At 43.0% G+C, this 20,739-nt stretch overlaps 1 protein-coding gene across 1 annotated transcript in view; it reads left to right on the plus strand.

The window, feature by feature from the left end:
* The first annotated feature begins 520 nt into the window (after positions 1 to 520).
* map7d1a (MAP7 domain containing 1a) overlaps positions 521 to 20,739 on the plus strand; it is a 73,769-nt gene continuing 53,550 nt past the window's right edge. The window contains exon 1 of the mRNA XM_024134893.2: positions 521 to 914. Within this exon, the coding sequence (XP_023990661.2) occupies positions 848 to 914 (67 nt within the window). The 5' untranslated portion in view covers positions 521 to 847. The remainder of the gene's footprint in view (positions 915 to 20,739) is intronic.

The raw sequence follows: 20,739 nt of genomic DNA on the forward strand, positions 1-20,739 counted from the left end.
ATGAGGTGTGTGTGTGTGTGTGTGTGTGTGTGTGTGTATGTGATAGTTTGTGTGTTTTTTGTTAGTCAGTGTGCGTCACCTGATAGGCTAGTCTACCAGGTGATGCACTAATAATTAGGCTACCATATGTGACTTCTAAAAAATAGCTTTAAAAACATTTGTTTTCAATGTTGTTTGGGTGATAGCATCGTTGAAGCAGTGGTCAGGCATTCAACGCATGAAAAGCATTGAATTACTTTACACTGGAATGGACCAGAGGTTGTATTCTTTTGTAGACGGCTAGCTCCATTTGGAATGAAAGGGGTAYACATTTGGTTCATATGTGAAGTATTTGATTAAACACGTTTAAACATGTACATAGTCAGATATAAGTCATTACAACATAATACAACAAATATATGTTATTCATTGTGAATTAGATAATGCGGTATAAAGATTGAAAATAAACGTGCTCCATAACATATTCACACCCCTACTGGCTATGGAACAGTCCGATCCGGAGGCCAGCATCAGACTGTCCGTACAATGAGCTGTCGTGTGGGTTTTACTTATTTCCCCTCTCTCCTCCCCCTCTATATCTTTCTGACCCTAAGCAATTTGTGAACGTTGATGGTATTGCAGCCAAAATAGTTTCCAACCAAACATATTGTTKCTCTGTGTGTGGCACCGTTTTTATTTTCGAAAGAGTGCTACCTACCCGGTGCGTTTCCAGCGTTTTCCATTTGGAAATAGGGGTAGTCTGCGCGCGCTGGTGAGCAACTAGAGTGACTCAACCAAGTTTCCCTTCTGTCTGAGGAATGAGTATACATACGGTCGGGAGAGGACGAGCCGAAAAGCGCACGATTGAATGAATAAAATGCAAAGCAAAGACCTCGACACCGATTTGGTGGGAAATGCGTTGCCTGAAGCAATATGTAAGTSACCTATTATTTTATTTCACGCGCGTTGAAACGTTTGTTGTTCGACCTGTCAATGAATTCGAGGGTTTTCTGGTGGCCTTTCTCACGTTTCTCACGTATCTCCCGACAAAACTTTTTTATCGAATGACCGCCATACCGGTAATTTGCACGGTCGCTGCGTGTGAATGTGACATTGTTTGAGATCAAACGAGTTTAATTTCTTCTCATCTGTATCATTGTTAGGCTATGTGTGGAGTAGTCTAATAAGGGATATTTCCAGGCTATAAACGTGTAACAACACATGTCGATGATTTGTCTAAATGTTGGTTGTTAGCCTAGTCAAAAGGAAGGAAATAGAGGAAGAAGAGCTATACATTCACCACATTCACAAACAATTCATAATAGCATAGSCTAGTCTGGATTGATTTCCGTCCAAAAAGGCTCCATTTACAGCCTAGTCTACTTCCACAATACATTCTAGTCTACTGCCACACTGTTAATTCTTCTCTAATCYGTATGACAACAACAACACATGAGAATATGCTGGGTTTAAATCATTGGATTTTCCTCAACAGGTTTCTCAACAAATGTATGACTAGTGTCTCTAACAGCCTGACCCAAACACTGTCCATTCGATCAAAACTGAATTAATAATAATTAATACAGCGCGCTTGATGAGGTAAATCGGTGCCCCCCCCATGTTTACATTATGAGGTCAATGGTCTGGCATCCTTTCCGTTTTCCCCTCAACCGGCTTATCACATGAGCACCCATCAACCAGATAATGAACGGCTTCTGTTCTGTGCCATTTGATCTTGACTAGCCCAGTTCTAATGCAAGGGATTCATGGTTCATATATCTTTAATCCAGGTGGMTTCTGATCTGTAAATGAATACACATGAGTACTGTGATTTAGCCTACTGAGATTAGATGCCCTTTAATCAGAAGTGCAGAGCCACAGTGCAGGCAGGAGCCAACTTCATCATCTGGCAAGATTGATTTATTTACTCTTGAAGTCCTATGATTTTATATGTGCAAATTACCATCTGTGACTGTATTGTCCCGGAGAGTTAGTGTTCACGGACAAAGTTATCCACTGGATATCATAAACAGTATTCTGTCAGTGGGCTTTTGCATAAGAGTGTTTAACAGTGACCGGTCAAAACGGATGTGGCAGGAGTATGAGTGCAATTGTGCATTCCCTTCGGGTACACACACACACACACACACACACACACACACACACACACACACACACACACACACACCATAACCCTGTATTTGTCAGATGAGAGATGATCAGAGTAGCATGGGTTGTCGCGTTGTTCGGGATATGCCTCCTCGCCTCTATGGCTTTTCATGTGTCATCATAATGCATAAGGACTATTATGAAGTATAATTATGAGTGAGTGAAGGACTTTTAGACTGAAGACCAGAGCACAGCCATTGGTGTCATCCAGTTAAGAGAGTGTCAGTGGCTATTTTAATGTTCCACTTCACACAGCCAGATAAGCAGCTCTATTTGAATACATGAATGTAGGTTTATTGTGAAATAGAGGACAATGCACTTTCTCTCTGAATCAGACATACCTGATAATCACCAGGCCCTATTTTGTGTAATAGCCTGTTGGCCAATTACCTCTGTGTGAGTAATAACACTCCCAGTAAAGAATAAAGTGGCTGGGGGTGGATAGGTAAGATCCTCAAAACGAAACCTCCCCAGAAGGAAGATGGAATTACCCAGATTCTCAGGCAATTCATGAGAGGTTGTGTAGTTGTGTCATAATGCAGATGAGGTGATGTTCACTGGTTAGAACTGAGGTTGTCTAAGAGCTAGAACCATTGCATTGACCCATTACCMCGCTCTGCTAGTAGGACAAACACACACACACCATCACAACAGTGTCCAACCAAGAGCTTCCTTGCTACTTCCTGTGGACTGCTGGATGGGTGTGTTGTTACTTGTTTTGGCTGAGATTCATAAGAATGGAGCTCCACCCTGTTGACCGTGGAAACCTTGACCATACCCTGCTGTATCTATCTAGCAGCTATGCCATTGATAGCCTGGTGCCAGATCTGTTTGTGTGGTCTTGCCAACCTCATATGGTCATTGGATGACAGTGACAATAGGAGTTGGCTTCAGCACACACCAATCTGGCTATGTCATTGAAGGCCGTGTCCAGGAGACGCGCCATCCTCATTATGTGCACTGTAGCCTACAGAATTCTTCTTATATGATGTCCGCCCCTTGACAACGAGCAGAAGTTGTTTCTGAAGCTGTCTGGAATGATTCACGAGGAACATGTTACATGAGCTAAAAATGTAACAAAGCGACAACTCAATACGCGCTGCCCTCTCTGACTGATGCAGTGGGGCTGCTGTAGTAGTCTCTTTAGTCCGGCCCAGGCATTGTGGAATTCTGCCTCAGTCAGGACCTTCATGACATCTTCTAATCCTTATTTTCTTTAGGGCTGTGTTCCAAATGGCACCCTATTTCCTATGTAGTGCACTATAGGGCTCTGGTCAAAAGTAGGGTACTATATAGGGAATATTTGGGACGATATTTGGGACGCAACCTAGATTTACATTCAGGCACTCGCCCCTCTGAGCTCTCCTTCTCTCTGCACCGCCAGTCCGCCACTCGTTCCATGCCCTTGGAGTCGGCAACCATTTGGTCTTTCGATCTAATCTGTTCTCTGTTGTTAACCTGAAAATCTGAGGCAGGCTGACTGGAATCAAGAGCTTTCTTTCTTTTTCGTGGCTAACTATATCATTGCTAGTGCACTCTAACCATGACACACACAAACGCCCTTGAACGCACTCACGTGTACACGCACGCACGCACACACGCACACACACACACACACACACACACAGAGTATGCTCTACCCATCAGAGAGGGCTATAAAAATAACACTTGTCTGAAATGGTTACTGTAGACATCACAGACAGTACAGGATATATCATATAGAATTCAGGCCTTCTGAATAACTTGTCAGGTACCTGTAAGGAGCAAAGTGAAGAGAAGCCATCTTGACATGTGAACTCTGGAGGCAGATCATGTGAATATCGATGTGTTTCGTACTGGCATGTTCTGATATTTACTGTAAATGTCAAGTGTGTAACTGCACAGCTAATGGTAACTGCCTATAAACTAGTTGAGGGTCGGCCAAAGTATCACAGTTTAGGCCGACTTTAAATCTTAACGTGTGTAATATTGGGTCACGCACTTGCTGATGCACTGTAATGGTCAATAGATCTAACCAACAGATCAATGAACTTCAAGGTCAATACTGTTTGTTGTGTGTTTATTCCAAATGGCACTATACATGTAAGTTGCCTCATTAATCAATAGCAAATATTGCTGTGACTGTACTTGCATTGTTATGAAGATATTTGAGCCTAGTTGAGCGAGAGTGTCTTCTGCCTAAAGCTTCATAGCTTGCTCACTGAGTTCCATGTTGTAGCCTACTGTTACTAACCCTAGTTTGTACAAACACGCTCGTCATCCTGGAGGATGAAGAGTCTCAGCAGACTGACAGGGAAACAAATTGTAGCGTCTGACAGGACTTTTTCTATTGTGTAACCCCGTCAACGAGCCCAAGTTCCACCAGCCCTGTCAGGCTATCAGGCCTGCAGTGAACAGGATCAATCAGCTAGCTACGCAGGCACAGCTTCAGCTGCAGGAGCTGCTCTTACGTAATTAGGAGAATATGTGAATTGTKAAGCCAGTGTCCAGTTTTCTGGAGAGAAAGCTGCATTAGAGAGTATATTTGTGAATTAGTTAGAGATTGGTGGGCTAGGAGTCTCACGTTGACACACTTTCCAGTAGTGATGCACCGATATGACATTTTTGCCCGATACCGGTATCCAATATTTTCCTTGCCAAAAAAACGATACCGATAATTAATATTTAACATTTTTGCGGCCGTTTAAGCATTCATTGGGGTGGCAGGTAGCCTAGTGGTTAGAGCATTGGGCCAGTAATCGAAAGGTTGCTGGATCGAATCCCCGAGCTGACAAGGTAAAAATCTGTCGTTCTGCCCCTGAACAAGGCAGTTAACCCACTGTTCCCCGGTAGGTTACACACACACACAGACACACACACACCACACTGACCAAAAAGTTATTTTGTTGGCATTTACGTATGTCCCAATTACCTGTAAAACATAATCAGACCTATTTCTTTCATTAGCTTGCTGTGCTGTTTCATTGTTCATTTGTTCAGTTATTTCATTCTCAACCAGGATTTCTATGGAATGCCGTTTGGGTCTTTGCATGTCAAAAAAGATACACGTCAAATAACACTAGTAGACTGAAATAAGCTTGTTGACCAATCAGGACCTGAATATGACTGCACATCACATAATAATTTAACGTGTTCATAATTTTTTTTTACATAGTTATTACACATTGATTACACTATCACTCGCATTTCATATGTCTGGTGAAGTTGTCTGACTGGATGTGTCACACTAGATGTGTCTGACGCACCTCCAGTGCTGGTCATAAAAAAAGCTAACTAGCTCATGGATGCAAACAATGTTCTTCCCCCAAAAAATAGCAAAACGACATAATCTGTTTCAGTAGCTATAGTTAACTAGCTAACTATATAGCTAGGTGTCATCATCTAAAATAACCCTAATTTATAATGAAGCAAGCCACAATAAGGATTAGCCACAATAGTGGACTTTGCGGTTAGCCTTCAAAATAAAAGTATGTAATTGACAGTGATACAAATTAATACAAATAGTAGAATTATGCCATAATTTAATAGATCATGCTAAACAAGGTTGGAATGTTGTTATATAAAATCAGCAAATGACAATAATTTGTTAATTTTCCCAAAATCTGTTGAAATCACACTGGATGTATTATACTTTAGAATTGCATTGGGGGCATAGTTATTTCACTGTACAGCCTTACCTATGGATTGTGGATCAATGACATGGGGTATCAGTCTACTAAAGTTCTGTTATACTCACAGACATAATTTTAACAGTTTTAGAAACTTTATAGTGTTTTCTATCCAAATCTACCAATTATATGCATATCCTAGCTTCTGGGCCTGAGTACACGCAAAGCCCCAAACGGCGTTCCATAATATGTCGTGAAGCTAACAGCAGGGACGCTAATACTGTGTTACTCCGGTAGGGCAACATCTGAAAAATAGCGCACTTGGTAACGTTAGTGTGTACCGGTGCTCGACCAGTCGCGAAAGCCAACATCACCCACGACAGAGAACGGTTGATTGTCAAGGTCAATGAATTCCATTATCTTGGTGTTAATGGATTTCGCCTTTGAGTTGTCTCGCTGAAATGTTCTTACTCTTTCAAATGACTGCTCGACTTGTTGACTGCTCGATCCACACAGCAAGACATTGTAGGCTAGGTTAGGAATGCTGTGTTGCACATGTAGTGCAACATTTTACGTGGCGTCATTACGTCATGTACCTACGTTACATATGTATGCATGTCAGCTTTGACATCAGTTTTTCACATCGGCGTTAAACCTACATCGGACCGATACCGATGTTGGCATTTTTAGCTAATATCGTCCGATTCCGATATGTTCACCAATATATCGTGCATCCCTACTTTCCAGGCTTTTTCCACTCAGCTTTTTCAGAACGAACGTGAGAAAGATGAAATTGAGGTTCGTGGACTGGAAACCAATGGCTTCTAAGAGTTGGCAAATTTGCAGGTTCACATGTAAGAAAAGTCCACATGTCCACAACCTCACTTTCACATGTGGAATTGGATGTTCACAAAAATCGAATATCAAACTTGCAATTCCACACGGGAAAGTGATATTTTAATGTAAAAAAAATTCACATATGAAACCGCAAGTTAGATTTTTACAAGTGATTGTTTTCACATGTGAATTTGCAATTCCACATGAGAAAGTGAAAATCCAATTTGTTTACATGTAAGAAAACTCCAATGTTTGTAAACAAAGTAAATGTAAACAAACACTGTATAGTATAGCAAGGAAATACTTTTTAAATGCGAGAGCAAATTAATTGTAAATGGATGCAACATTTTCTATTTCAGTTTATTTATTTTTTGTATGAGCAACTAAGTTAAACGCCTTCCTTTTTCCTGCAATTTGACTTATCTTTGGTTATGTTACCCTGGCCTTTGCTTTTCCTGCTTTTTTTCTAGTTGCAAGTTGTGGTACATTCCTTTCAGCAACACCCTGCATCCCACTGCTGGTTTCCTTCTGAAGCTAAACAGGGTTGGTTCTGGTCAGCCCTGGACCGGAGAAACTTCACACATTTCTGAAAAACCTGTTTTTTTAAACCTGATTTAAAAAATATATATGTGTAAGGGTGATCACAAATGTAAACATTGCTGTCGTATAGAGATGTAGCCTAAGATTGGTCTTCTAGCCACATTTCAGGTGTCAGATTTGATATATAGGGTAATATTTGTGGGGATGTGATCATCTTACTGATCATCTTGGGCTTCTAACAATGTCATTGTTGGATCAACTTGTTTCGCATAACTTTCCTCAGAAAATACTTCATTTCAAATGGACAAATGGATATTACCATACATTATTCCTGCATAGTTGTGAATGAGTCAGCGAGTGGATGAGACCATGTAGACCAGGGGTGGGCAAACTTTTTGGATCGAGGGCCAAATCAGGATTTTGAAATTCAACGGAGGGACTCATTTTTTAGGGGACCAATTGTTTGTTAAAATGAATTTGCTGGGGCCTCCCGAGTGGCGCAGCGGCCTAAGGCATTTCATTTGTTTTTATATTTTTTTTTTTATTGTGTCCCGCGGGCCGGATTGAAGTGCCGTACTTTCCCCCCCCTTGATGTAGACTGTGCATCCTACTATAGTCTAGTTGTTGCAGTGTTCCTTCGCTTCATCAACATCAAAGCTGGTCTAGAAAAKACGTGTTTTTGCTGCTGTGTGTGTCGATGAGCTTCCGGCTAGCACAGAAATAATTCATCCTCTGAAGATTTCAATTTGCTCGCAGAGTGAGATTTCAAAAGGGGGCCCATTTTTCAATCTCTTGATTTGAGGGAGGACGAGAGAGATGGCGAGCAAATAGAATGTCTTGTTCGTTATATAATCTAATTTATCATTTCACTCCTCTGTTTTATCATCTCATTTATTTATTAGCGGTTACAGTGCAGAAGGAAGACCCACCGGAAGGATGAAGGCTCTATATCCAGTATAATCCAGTTAATTCCATATGAATGGTTCTTCTACCCAAGATTACGTTGCCAATCAAATGCCTCGTTTCCCAACATATTAATCGGGTTTACTTTTTGGGAAGAATTAAAAAGTATTTGCATGGTTAAAAGGATTAGGCAAATCCTAAATCCCCTATAGAATTTGGAAATAAAATCAGCAGAATAAGGAGAAGGCTTTGCTTTGCTATCCTATTTAAGAGGTATGGCTCGTTGCTCGAATGCTGATGGAAAGGGTTACCCTTCTAAGTTTGTAGTATAGGAACAGGAGTTTTCCAGACCACTCAACCTAACCAGGGAAAACTCTGGGCCCTAGTAATGCTGGTATGTTGTTGGTGCAGGAGGGAGGATGATTTAGAAGGATAGGGTTCGGAAGTAGGCCTCCTCTCTCTCCCACATGTTCAAAAAGGCCCTGCTCTGCAAAATGCACAGACAAGGTGGGTTTTGAATGAGGACGGGAGAGAAAGAAGAAAAGAGAGGGAGTGGCCACGGAGTCATGCCAGATTCGTAGTGTTTGGAGTCAGGTCTTTAAACAACAGGCAAGTCTGTGTCGCTAGAGAGTCTAATGTTCTTCCAATGCTAACAATGTTTGGGTGGCATTTCTCTCTTTCTTCTGGTGCAGGGGCCTCCCTGTTTGTGTGTTCGCGCGTGCTAGCGGGTGTGTGTGTGTGTGTGTGTGTGTGTGCGCGCTTATGTGTATATTTTCAGCGTGGTGTTTCTCCCTCAGAGGAAGAGTTTCAATGAGGGAGGAGAAGAGGTAAAGAAGAGGCAAAGAGATGGGGGAGAAGAGGTAAAGAGATGAAGGAGAGCTCAGTGATAAGATATCTTCACCAGGGCTAAACTTCCGAATCCCCACACATAGAGATAGCATCATGTCAGCTATGGTCCCCTCTACAGCACCCAGCTGGTGTAAATCACACCATTCACACTTACCTCAGACACTGACTTCTCACAGGGGAGTGGAGGTAGCCCTCTAGCCCACCTCACTGGAAACCAGCACTCAAACTGTGCAAACTCTRAGGTTCCATAATATTTTATCAGGCTGTGTGTGGATATTTAAGTGTTTTTGACTGAATTAATCAGAYGCAGCTTCTGTTTATTTTTGTGAACTTTTGACCCCACTTAAGGTAACGACTAAGCGTCGTTATATTTAGCTGATAATAGGTTTTATCGATGCACTTTTGTGGAATTCCGCCTCAGACGCGCTCAAAGGTAAACAAAAACATAAATGTTTAGAGTGAAAATGGCGGAAATAGTTACCTTTCAACCTTTTATGCTCTGAATGTTGCTGCCAGAACTAGAACCGATCATTGTTTATGTTAATTCGGGAGCAAGACCATTGCTTTTAAAATGAATGTGATCGTTTTTGTCGCCCATGCTTATGATGTTAATTTGGTCTTATAATTAAGCACTTAAGTTGTATGCGTATTCATGCGCATTCACAGCCCCGTTAAATATGTTATTAGTCACGCTTTTAACAGGGCCTGGCAGTTGGGGTAGCCTCTTCAATCCCTTTGGTCTTCCCCACATAATACTAGCCTTCTGAAATAGGAGACCATTGATGTTTCAGATGGTTCCAGACCTATTGCTAGACCTTTAACTCCAAAGCTCCAGGTATAGTGATTAAAGGCTAATAGCAGATGACAACGAAGTGCTTTGAAGTAAATTGAGTGGCTGAGTTAAATGTAACATACAATCTAATACAAACAGCTAATTTATGGCGGAGTGGTTCCCTATAAAGTAATGGTAATTGCTGTATACATCCAGGTTTGTAAATGTAGATCGTCTGAAGAGCTCATGCATTCATGAATTTGTCATCCAAAACRTTGGACAAACACTGTAGTAAGGTCTCGACAGTGTGCTACACAGAAATTTCAAACCAAAAGGACACAGAGAGGAAGTGACCGAATACCAGAGCCACATGCTCTCTAATAGCTGACCGCCTGACCCCTCCCTCTCAAAACACGAGGGGCGCTGAAACGCACACATCAGCTATTTACAAACCTTCCTCTTTTTAATTCTCTCTTCCCACCCCCTCATTCTCTCTCTCTGTCACTCCTCAGTAACTTCAGAATAACTCTGAGCCCATGGCGTGGTGCCGTGGCCTAATTATATCACCAAACAGCTGTACCCCACTTCCCTGACTAGGTCGTTGCTGAATGCGAAGGGCTATGGTAAGAAACTAGCTCTGAGCTCCATAGCTGATTCCTATCCTGCCATTTCCTCTCCTCTCAAAATAGCCCAGACAGGCTGCTCTGTGCTATCTTGGTCTTCTTAAAGTCCCAGTCACCAGACCCAGGCCCTGTTCAGCTAACGGAATTGGTACTGTTCTTATAGGCCACCTCAATGTGTTCTCCCCCCTGCACCGATCAGAAAGGTCATTTGGTGGTGGTGGCCATCTTGTCGGAAATATCTTGAACCAAAGGTTGTGGTAGTCGTTTATTGGTTTATAAAGCACTTTGAACTTAACCTCTGACTGTCCACCAAGTGTCCTGTTGTCAGTGGTTTTCATCAGTGGTTTTCGATCTAGCTACAGTATATGCGAGCTTGTGGAATTTAGCGTTGTAGTCCGGTTTTCCACAGAGAAACAGTTTGAACATGCTCTTTTGTTCATCTCTCYGTCTGCTGGCGCCAAATCACTGCTAACCCTCTGGGAGAGTATAGGAATTTTGGCTGTGTCACTCGTTGGGGATGTACAGAGAGAAGAGGAATAGCAGATAGCAGAGATGTTCAATGTGGTTTTGTCATGACTAACCAGCCATCCAGGCACAGCTGAGTTTTGTAATGGCCATCTGGCCAACAACAAGGTCATGCGATTGAAGTCTCTATTGTAAGCATGACTGTTTAAACTGTATCTGATTATCTGATGTAAACCCCCTCTATCTACCAGTTAAGTCTCTAATAGGGCTGTGTTGGGCTTGGAATGTGATGTTATGGTAATTTCACTATWGCATTACTCTTTGTTACTGGTTTTCCATTTTCTTTCYCTTTTCATTTATTTTTCGTATTGTTTTTGATACGTCCATTTTGTATGTTACCCAGTCAGTCACTACTCACTCCTAGAACAGCGTTGTCAATGAAATCCCTGCTAGTCAGGTACATCTTGAGGTCCGTCTTCAAACGCTCCATTAAATATTGACTGTTCAATTAAGGGGACTTTGGCACAATCAGTTGAGTTTGTTTGTAGAGGGTTTGTACACATYGAAACTTAAATCCACACCATTTACAGCTACTAAACAGTTACTCCTCCTAGCTAATGCCCCGTCCCGCCTCTGTGTAAACGCGTTGTGACAGGGGTGTATTTGGTGCCATGAGGCCACCTCTCATAGACCAGTGGAGGATTAATCTGGGCTGCTGCTCCCAACCCCCATGGGGGGGTTGAAGCAGGTTGCCATGGCTGACTGCTGGATAGAGTGCTCAGTTATGAATGGATGGCAGCCAAGCTGCATGGACCAGATATCCAGTTGAGGGTGGCTTGWGTGTGAAGGTCCTATCACTCCCTATTACTGCTGGGTATCTCAACCAATCAAATACTGGTGTGTGTGTGTGTGTGTGTGTGTGTGTGTGTGTGTGTGTGTGTTGTGTGTGTGTGTGTGTGTGTGTGTGTGTGTGTGTGTGTGTGTGTGTGTGTGTGTGTGTGTGTGTGTGTGTGTGTGTGTGTGTGTGTGTGTGTGTGTGTGTGTGTGGTGTGTGGTGTGTGTGTGTGTGTGTGTGTGTGTGCGTCTGCTGGGCATTTCATCACCACAATGGCTTTGAAAAGAATGACAGAGCTTGGGAGGAAAGCAGTTAGCAAAATGCCAGACACAAGCAAGCAATTATATTTTATGGAGTTAAAAAGTAACCTGAAATGTTGTGTTGATTGTGCTAATGCAGAATGAAACTGTGTGCACGTGAATTAGCGATTTATCTGTTATCTATTTCTCTCTCACACCCATCGTCGCTTGAACTCTAGGAACTTGAAAACAAAGTACAAATACACTCATTTCGCAGCCTGGCAAGCCCGATAGTTGGAACTTTTAACACACACACACACACACACTGAGAGCCTTCTGGCGCAGAATTGGCTGTTGTTGTTTACACTGCTCTTCCAATTTGTCTGGGGCCCCTCCATAGCCCCTTACATCACCCCATCCGGGGTGAGAGTGTGGGGGCCGAGAGAGGAGTGAGGGGGGTGACGGTGAGGTAATTCATTAGTTCCCTGTCCCATTCAAATGAGATGCAGACCTATTCTCTTGCGGCCTCCCGAGTTCCTCTACTCTTTTTCGGAGCAGCCCTTTTCCCTTTCCACTCTCTGATTTCACGGTTTGGGACCCGATGCTGTTTCCTACACTGTTGTTTGCCTCATTTCCATTTWGCAAGAGAACCAAGAGAGASTTCCCACCCTGTTTACTCAGTGCTCTTTTTCTGGCAAGTTCGGTTTGAAGTCTATTTTTATGCTTGGGCTTCTATTCTGCGAGTCAGTTCCAAGTCCACATATCACTAGCCCTGATTTATTACCGGTGGTTGTCTTGCTGTGCTCGGTCCTATTTTGCCTGGTTTGGCAGGAGACGGGAAGAGAGATGTGCTTGAGAGAGCACGGATCTATGGATCTATGAATATTTCCTTCCCTCCCTGTCCTATATTTCCATCATGTCCTGGGCCATGCCAGTGCCCATGATAATACCCGGGATTTGATGTTTGGGTGCAGATGAGTGACCGGCTGTGTTTGTATCTGATCTAATTGGTTGATGTCCTGGGACCATGATCTACATGGGTTTTACCCATGTGCTTTGCTGTGGATAGCGGGAATCCAAGCCTGGTTCGATATATGTTTTCTTGATAAATCCTATGGTCATTGTTTGGCGTGATAATGACCATAGGAGTTGGCATGGCACTAAAGACGGCACAAACAGATCTGGGACCAGGCTAGGGGACTCCTTAGTTTCACATTCCCATTGCCTTATGTGATGGTTTGCTTCCAAAGACMAAATCTCTTCTCAGCTGTAATTGAGTTATGTTTTTGGGAGTAATTTTTGTCCCACTTTGGAGTTTGAGTCAGATGTTTCAGTTGTGGATGAGACAACATCATTGCTCTTTGTTCCTCAAAGAGGTGGCATGATGACGCCGCCTCACAATCTCACAATCACATGAGCCGGAGTTTGAAGAACAGGTAGCCAACAGAAAGGGTGTGGAACACACACACAAACACACACACACGCACGCACACACACACAGTCCGAATTCCCCACTTTTTACAACCGCCAGGGCCTCAGGCACCCAGATTGGCACAGCTGATTTAGGCAGTTACTTAAGGCCTGAGTGAACAGTGTTGAGATATGAAATACCTTACATTCTAAAGGGATCAACTTATCAAGGACACAATCGTAACATGTTTATTTTTTTCTGATTGATGGCATTTGCAGCTTTCATATGTATTTTGGGCTTTGAAAATAGAAGGACGCATGCATAAATGTTTTTTGTATTTTTTGGTTGTCAGACCTTGGGGCCTTTTCTGTCATTTTTTTATCAAAGATATCACATCAGTAATTTTTATGTGAAGTGCTTTGATTTGAGACATTTATTTGGTATGACTCACTCACATTGATGGAATTGGAATTGCTGACATTTTCAGTTGTAATGTTGCCATTTTCTGTTTTCTCAGTGGCCTCCGCAGCTACTATATGCAGCCGTTTTTCCAGTCAGACCATGATATGGAAAGCCACTTAGAAGAGGAAGAGCAGTGAATGTACAGCTTACCTCTGGACCTGGTAAAGATGCAGTGCAGCAAAGCCCTGATGTCCTCATCCTCTTTAAACAGACCAAACCTCTGTATTCTGATACCAGAGGTGGAGCCCCTAGTGGCCAGTGATTTTAATGCAGGTAAACTGAAATCTGTCTTACCTCAATTTGTACCAGCATGTCACCTGTGCAACTAGAGGTGAAAAACCTCTGGATCACCTTTATTCCACACATAGAAACACATACAAAGCTCTAGATCACCTATAGTCTACACACAGAGAGACATACAAAGTTCTCCCTTGCCCTCCTCCATTTGGCAAATCTGATCATAACTCTATCTGATTCCTTCTTACAAGCAAAAACTCAAACAGGAAGTACTTGTGACTCGCTCAATACGGAAGTGGTCCGATGAACCAGATGCTAAGCTACAGGACTGTTTCGCTATAACAGACTGGAATATGTTCCGGTWACATTGAGGAGTTTATCACATCAGTCACCGGCTTCATTAATAAGTGCATCGACGACGTCGCCCCCACAGTGACTGTACGTACATATCCCAAYCAGAAGCCATGKATTACAGGTGACATCCGCACTGAGCTAAACGCTACAGCTGCCACTTTCAAGGARCGGGACACTAATCCGGGCACTTATAAGAAATCCCGCTACGACCTCCGACGTGCCATCAAACAGTCAAAATGTCAATRCAGGACTAAGATCTAATCCTACTACGCCAGCTGTAATACTCGTCGGATGTGGCAGGGCTTGCAAACTATCATGGATTACAAAGGGAAACCCAGCCACGAGCTGCCCAATGAAGTGAGCCTACCAGATGAGYTAAATTCCTTCTATGCTCTCTTCGAGGCAAGCAACACTGAACCATGCCTGAGTGCACCAGCTGTTCCGGACGATTGTGTGATCTCACTCTCTGTAGCCGATGTGAGTAAGAACTTTAAACAGGTTAACATTCACAAGGCAGCGGGGCCAGACGGATTACCAGGACACGTACTTAGAGCATGCGCTGACCAGCTGGCAATTGTTTTCACTGATATTTTCAACCTCTCCCTGACCCAGTCTGTAAAACCTACATGTTTCAAGCRGACCACCATAGTCCCTGTGTCCAAGAACAYCATGGTAACCTGTCTAAATGACTATCACCCCGTAGCACTCACAGCAATGAAATGTTTTGAAARGCTGGTCATGGCTCACATCAAYACCATCATCCCAGACACCAAAGACCTACTGCAATTCGCATGTCGCCCCAACAGATCCACAGATGACGCAATCTCTATTGCACTCCATACTGCCCTCTCCCACCTGGACAAAAGGAACACCTATGTGAGAATGCTGTTCATTGACTATAGCTCAGTGTTCAACACCATAGTGCCCTCCAAGCTCATCACTAAGCTAAGGACCCTGGGTCTGAACACCTCTCTCCGCACAACTCCAACCCCATCATTAAGTTTGCGGATGACACGACGGTGGTTGGCCTGATCACCAATGACGATGAGACAGCCTATAGGGAGGATGTTAGTGACCTGGCAGTGTGGTGCCAGGACAACAACCTCTCCATCAACGTCAGCAAGACAAAGGAGCTGATCGTGGACTACAGGAAATGTAGGGGCCGAGCACACCTCCATCCACATTGACGGGGCTGTGGTGAAGAGGGTCGAGAGCTTCTAGTTCCTCGGTGTCCACATCACTAAGGACTTAACATGGTCCACACACACCTACACAGCCGTGAAGTAGGCACGACAACGCCACTTCCCCCTCAGGAGGCTGAAAAGATTCGGCATGGGCCTTCAGATCCAGTTCTACAGCTGCACCATTGAGAKTATCTTGACTGTCTGCATCACCGCTAGGTATGGCAACTGGTTGGCATCCGACTGCAAGGCGCTACAGTGCAATATTCCCTCTAATTATTTTAGGCACTGAACAAATKTCARGTCTGCTGAGTAGGGCTGGGYGATAAATCAATATCAATAATTATCGAGGTAATTACTTCCCTCAATAACGATATAAAAACGTTGAGATTCATTTTCGATAATGTCGATATAGAATAATTAGGTACAGCAGTCCATTTCACCTCTGTGACGCATATGCRCTTGGAGAGATATACGCCCACTAAAAACCACTTAGCACCTCGASTRATGGAGTAGCCACTATTAACCACGAAAAATGAGTGATGTAGGTGAAAACAGTGGCAGTGATAGCCATGGAGAAGGAGCAGCTTCCAACAAAGAAATGATTGACAAAAAGGGTTAAACTGTTTCAGTAATTCGGAAGTGGTTTGGCTTTTTGAAGTCCGACAAAGAGAGCAATGTTCGGTGCAAATTGTGCCRTAGACAGGTGGCTACGAAGTCTGGTAATACGACAAACCTTTTTCAACATCTGAAGCAAAATCCCTCTTTGAAACATGCAGGACGTTTGAGTTTGTGCCACGGTATTGATRAATGCCTMTCAAGCACCAGCCAATCTAGGGATGTTTGCCCGAAGCAGTCAACACTGACAGCGTTTATGCCCTACAAGCAAACATCGAAAACACAAAGACATCACAAATGCTATTATGCATTGCATTGCTATGGACATGCTACCAATTAGCACAGTCAAAAAAGAAGGTTTCAAGAGGCTTATCAATTTAATTGACCCCAGGTACGTTGCCCCCTGGCCGCTAACATGGAACAATTTTGCTTGTGACCTTTATTTAACTAGACAAGTCAGTTAAKAACAACTTCTTATTTACAATGATGGCCTATYGGGGAACAGTGGCTTAATTGCCTTKTTCAGGGGTAGAACGACAGATTTTTACCTTGTCAGCTCGGGGATTCGATCCAGCAACCTTTCGGTTACTGGCCCAACGCTCTAAACACGGTTTGTTCAGGCATTCTTGAGTTGGAAGCAGATATGCACCTTTTAAACATTATTTGATTTATATCGTGATAATTATCGTTATCGAATGAAMAAATATATAGATATTGTGATATTTATTTGCCATATCGCCCAGCCCTACTGCTGAGTGCAAAAACTTGAACATTGTGAAAATTCTGTGCAACTTCCAGCACGCGTTTACTGTGAACACTGAGGCTGTACCCACCTTAAGTTACAGTTTTAACAGTGGCCAGGTAGGCTGCTGTGGCTATTTGATCACAATGTAGGCCTACCAAAGTGACCTACCATCAAAAACAACGGAGAAAAATGCATCCCATAACATTTTAACATGGAAATAGCTGTTATATCATTCATCCTACAGCAGCAGCCAATGTGTGGTGTTCAATGTTGGCCTACATTCCATGAGACTTAAAAAAAACATGCAGGGCTTGACATTAACCTGTTTATCCACTTGTCCTTCAGACAAGGATGTGACAGAAAATGTTGTTGTGTTGTTTGATGCAAAAAACACTTTACRAAATACAATGCATTATTATTCAGACAAATCATGCTACCCTATTCCTATTGGCTACGTAGCTTATTCAAGCCTGTCTCAAAATACTACACTGCCCCTTTAAGACAATAAAAAGCTCTTTACCTGACTCATTTTTTAAAGATGTCTAGACATGCACATGTTTTGGGCTCTTGTAGGAAGCAATCAATCCCCCATTGCTGACTACAAATGATCTATACCTGGGTTAATATTTCACTAACTAGCAAAGGATATGAACACAATGTGCATACGTTGCTACATGCAGCTTTTGCTTTGATCTCAAAACAAGCTCATCTACTCAYGACCGCTCATGCTGTAAACACAGTCCAGTTCAAAGTAAATGGCACAGATCCATATATGKCAATGGTCTATTTGCATTATAGGCCTACTGCAGCTCTGATTGTTTATGCCGCACCGGTCTGAGTAGAGTACGGGCTGAGTAGTGCGTGTCAATGCAATAGAATCCTACTCCGATGCGTTCTGCCGACAACAAAATATCTTGCGTATGCTGCACTGAAAATGGCTAATATTGCGTTGATTCAATCACAATTGCCACAGTAAAGGGAAACGTTGATAGTGTTAACAGGAAAAACYCTAGAATAGTGGTCAACAACCTTTTCTGAGGCAAGATCACTTTCTGAGTCAAAATGCAAGCCGAGATCTATAGCTCAGATTTTTTTATAACATGACTTAAAAAACGTAAGCCTATGCAACATTAACCAATTAAAAACTACTGTAGCAATGAGGTTTGTGCAGTAACCTATAGGCCCAATACATTATCACCACATATTAGCTTGAATTGCCCTTCCAATGCATTGTTGTTTGGTACATTTAAAAATATATATATTTCMAAATTTGAWGTAGGCTATATGATCACACCGGTAATAGATCCGTTGTTGTATTACTTGTGAGGCACGGCTGAGTGAGCGTACATTTAAATCATTTGCTTTTTGTTTTTATTTTACTGGGCTGATGGTGCCTGCATCTGATGGTCAGTCTCAGCGGAGGGAGAGAGCAGCAGACTGAAGGTTCRCCTCTTAACGTCCCTACGCTTTCCCTTTCCTCCACTGACACTGACCAAAAGGTCAGTGTCACACCGTCTTCCAGCGTCTTCCAGCTGATGGCGAAACTCGAGTCGCACCGCATTATTTCGTCGTTGTTGTTACTCCTATGAACAGAGAAAGTGAAATATTCCTTGATATTAAAAAAGACCCAAGCCGCTAATAATAACAACAACGCAAGCCTATAGATACACGTTCCTACTCATTCATAACTGCTGCAGTGCTTGGTGTAGCTCTGAGTAGAAATAGGAAGAATGAGCATTTTGTGGCTGATAAAAGTGTTGAATACAAAGTGTTGACAGTGCTGAGTAAGAACTTAAACATGAACTCACTCATAAAAACAGCAGCTCTTTGCTGTATTCGTTGACAGTCTCTCTCTAGTCATGGTTTTAAACGTTTTGAAATATCACAGTATCAATTTTGCTGTAGCTTTCTTTTATGCCTGCTACGTTATTGCAGACACGGTAATCTGAGCCATCCGATTGGCCAGCGTTAGGCCTGTAGTGCACTTGATTTGCTCCCTGGGCCCGCAAGGAAGGCAGAGTTTGTACCTTCAGACACATGAAATGGTTAAAAATGGCAACAGTTCGCGTACCCGGCACGCAGGGCAGCTGAATCGGGTGCACGTACCGCTAACAGCCCAAGATGGATAAAACAGAATAGGAACACAAGGTTTTATCGTTTGTTTTTTGACAGAAATATTTGCCGATGGTCTAGGAATGCCTTGTAGATGGACCGGTTGGCGACCACTGCTCTAGAAAGTTGAGTGAAGTTCAATCTCGTGCTTCGCTCCGTGGGCTGATACAGTCTTCGAGGCTACTGCACACGTGCGCAGCTTAGAGGGAACATTGCTAGAGTGCGTACGGCCCAGTATATATCACTTCTATACCAGGCGGTGTCAGAGAAAGGCCCAAACAATTGTCAAAGACTCCAGCCACCCAAGTAATAGACTGTTCTCTCTGCTACTGCACAGCAAGCGGTACTGATGCACCAAGTCTGGAACCAACAGGACCTTGAACAGCCTCTACCCCCCCAAGCCATAAGACTGCTAAATAGTTAGTCCGGGTAGCTTTTGGTAAACTATTTATCTATCTGCGCGGACCCTTTTTGCACTCTTTTGACTCATCACATATGCTGTGGCTGCTGTTTACTATCTATCCTGTTGCCTTGTGACTTTAGCTTATCCCTAACTACAGTGCATTCAGACCCCTTGACTTYTCCCACATTTTGTTATGTTACAGCCTTATTCTAACATTTTTTCAATAGTTTTTTCCCCCTCATCAATCCACACACAATACCCCATAATGACAAAGCAAAAACAGGTTTGTAGAAATGTTTGCAAATGTGTAAAAAAGAACATTCAGCGATATAGTATTAGCACTACCTTGCCCTGAGCGTGCACATTTGGGCACTGTCCCTCGAGAGCTTTTGTGGTCCCTTGCAGAATATAGGCTTGGCTTAGTTAGCATCCCATAAATAATTGAGGTGATTGGAAAAGGCTATTTAACGTAGCGCTCTACATAGCTTATTTTGGAACCACAACACTCCTCAGTCCTCTCCTCTGCCTCCGACAGGAAGACACGGTGAGACAAATTAGAGCTGCTCTGCTGCCCGTTGATTCTTAACGTGTCATTTAAGATAAGACGAGACGTAAGATTTAATTCAATGAGTATGGTTGTTTGTGTGTAATACGAGCGTGCCTGTGTGATTTTTTGTTGTTTTTTGTTGTTGCGGTGTTTGTATTGGGTTGTGAGTGTTACTGTAGCTTTCCTGTCTTATGTTTCTTGCAGGGACACACGCTGGGCACGGGGGACACAGAGGGCCTAGATAGATAGGTCATGGAGTACATGGCAGACACACAGACAGACGGCGTAAACTGGACACCCAGTGTACAGGACCAGCATGCCTCAGATTCCTGATGCTTGTCTGTCCAACCTTCTAGGCCCTGGCCTGGCCTGCTCACCCCTCTGCTTTTCACTGTCTATATATACCCATTGCAGACCTGGGCTCAAATACTATTCGAAAGCATTTCAAATACTTTAGCTGTGTTTGATTGAGCTTGACTGGCACAATGGGACTATTTTAGAATAGTCGAAACAAGTGCAAAAACTGCCCATCGTGCACTCCAGGCAGGCTGAAGCAAATTCTCAAAGTATTTGAACGATTTCAAATAGTATTTGAACCCAGGTTTGATAGAAAGTAGCGACCCCTCAACATGGAAATCTGCAGTGTCATAGTGTTCATTATTTAGACTGATTCTAGTGGCACTTCTCGGGGTCTGTGCAAAGGCGGCTGTTAGAGTGGTAGGAACACTCCAAGTAGCATAAAAACACATTAAGTCGGTGTGTGTGTGTGCGCGTGTGTGTGTGTGTGCGCGCGCACCTGTGTAAAACGCTGTTATCGAGCATTGAATTGCACTGTAAATGCATTGCCTTG

This window comes from Salvelinus sp. IW2-2015, linkage group LG35 (assembly GCF_002910315.2).
Source record: "Salvelinus sp. IW2-2015 linkage group LG35, ASM291031v2, whole genome shotgun sequence".
Classification (NCBI taxonomy): domain Eukaryota; kingdom Metazoa; phylum Chordata; class Actinopteri; order Salmoniformes; family Salmonidae; genus Salvelinus; species Salvelinus sp. IW2-2015.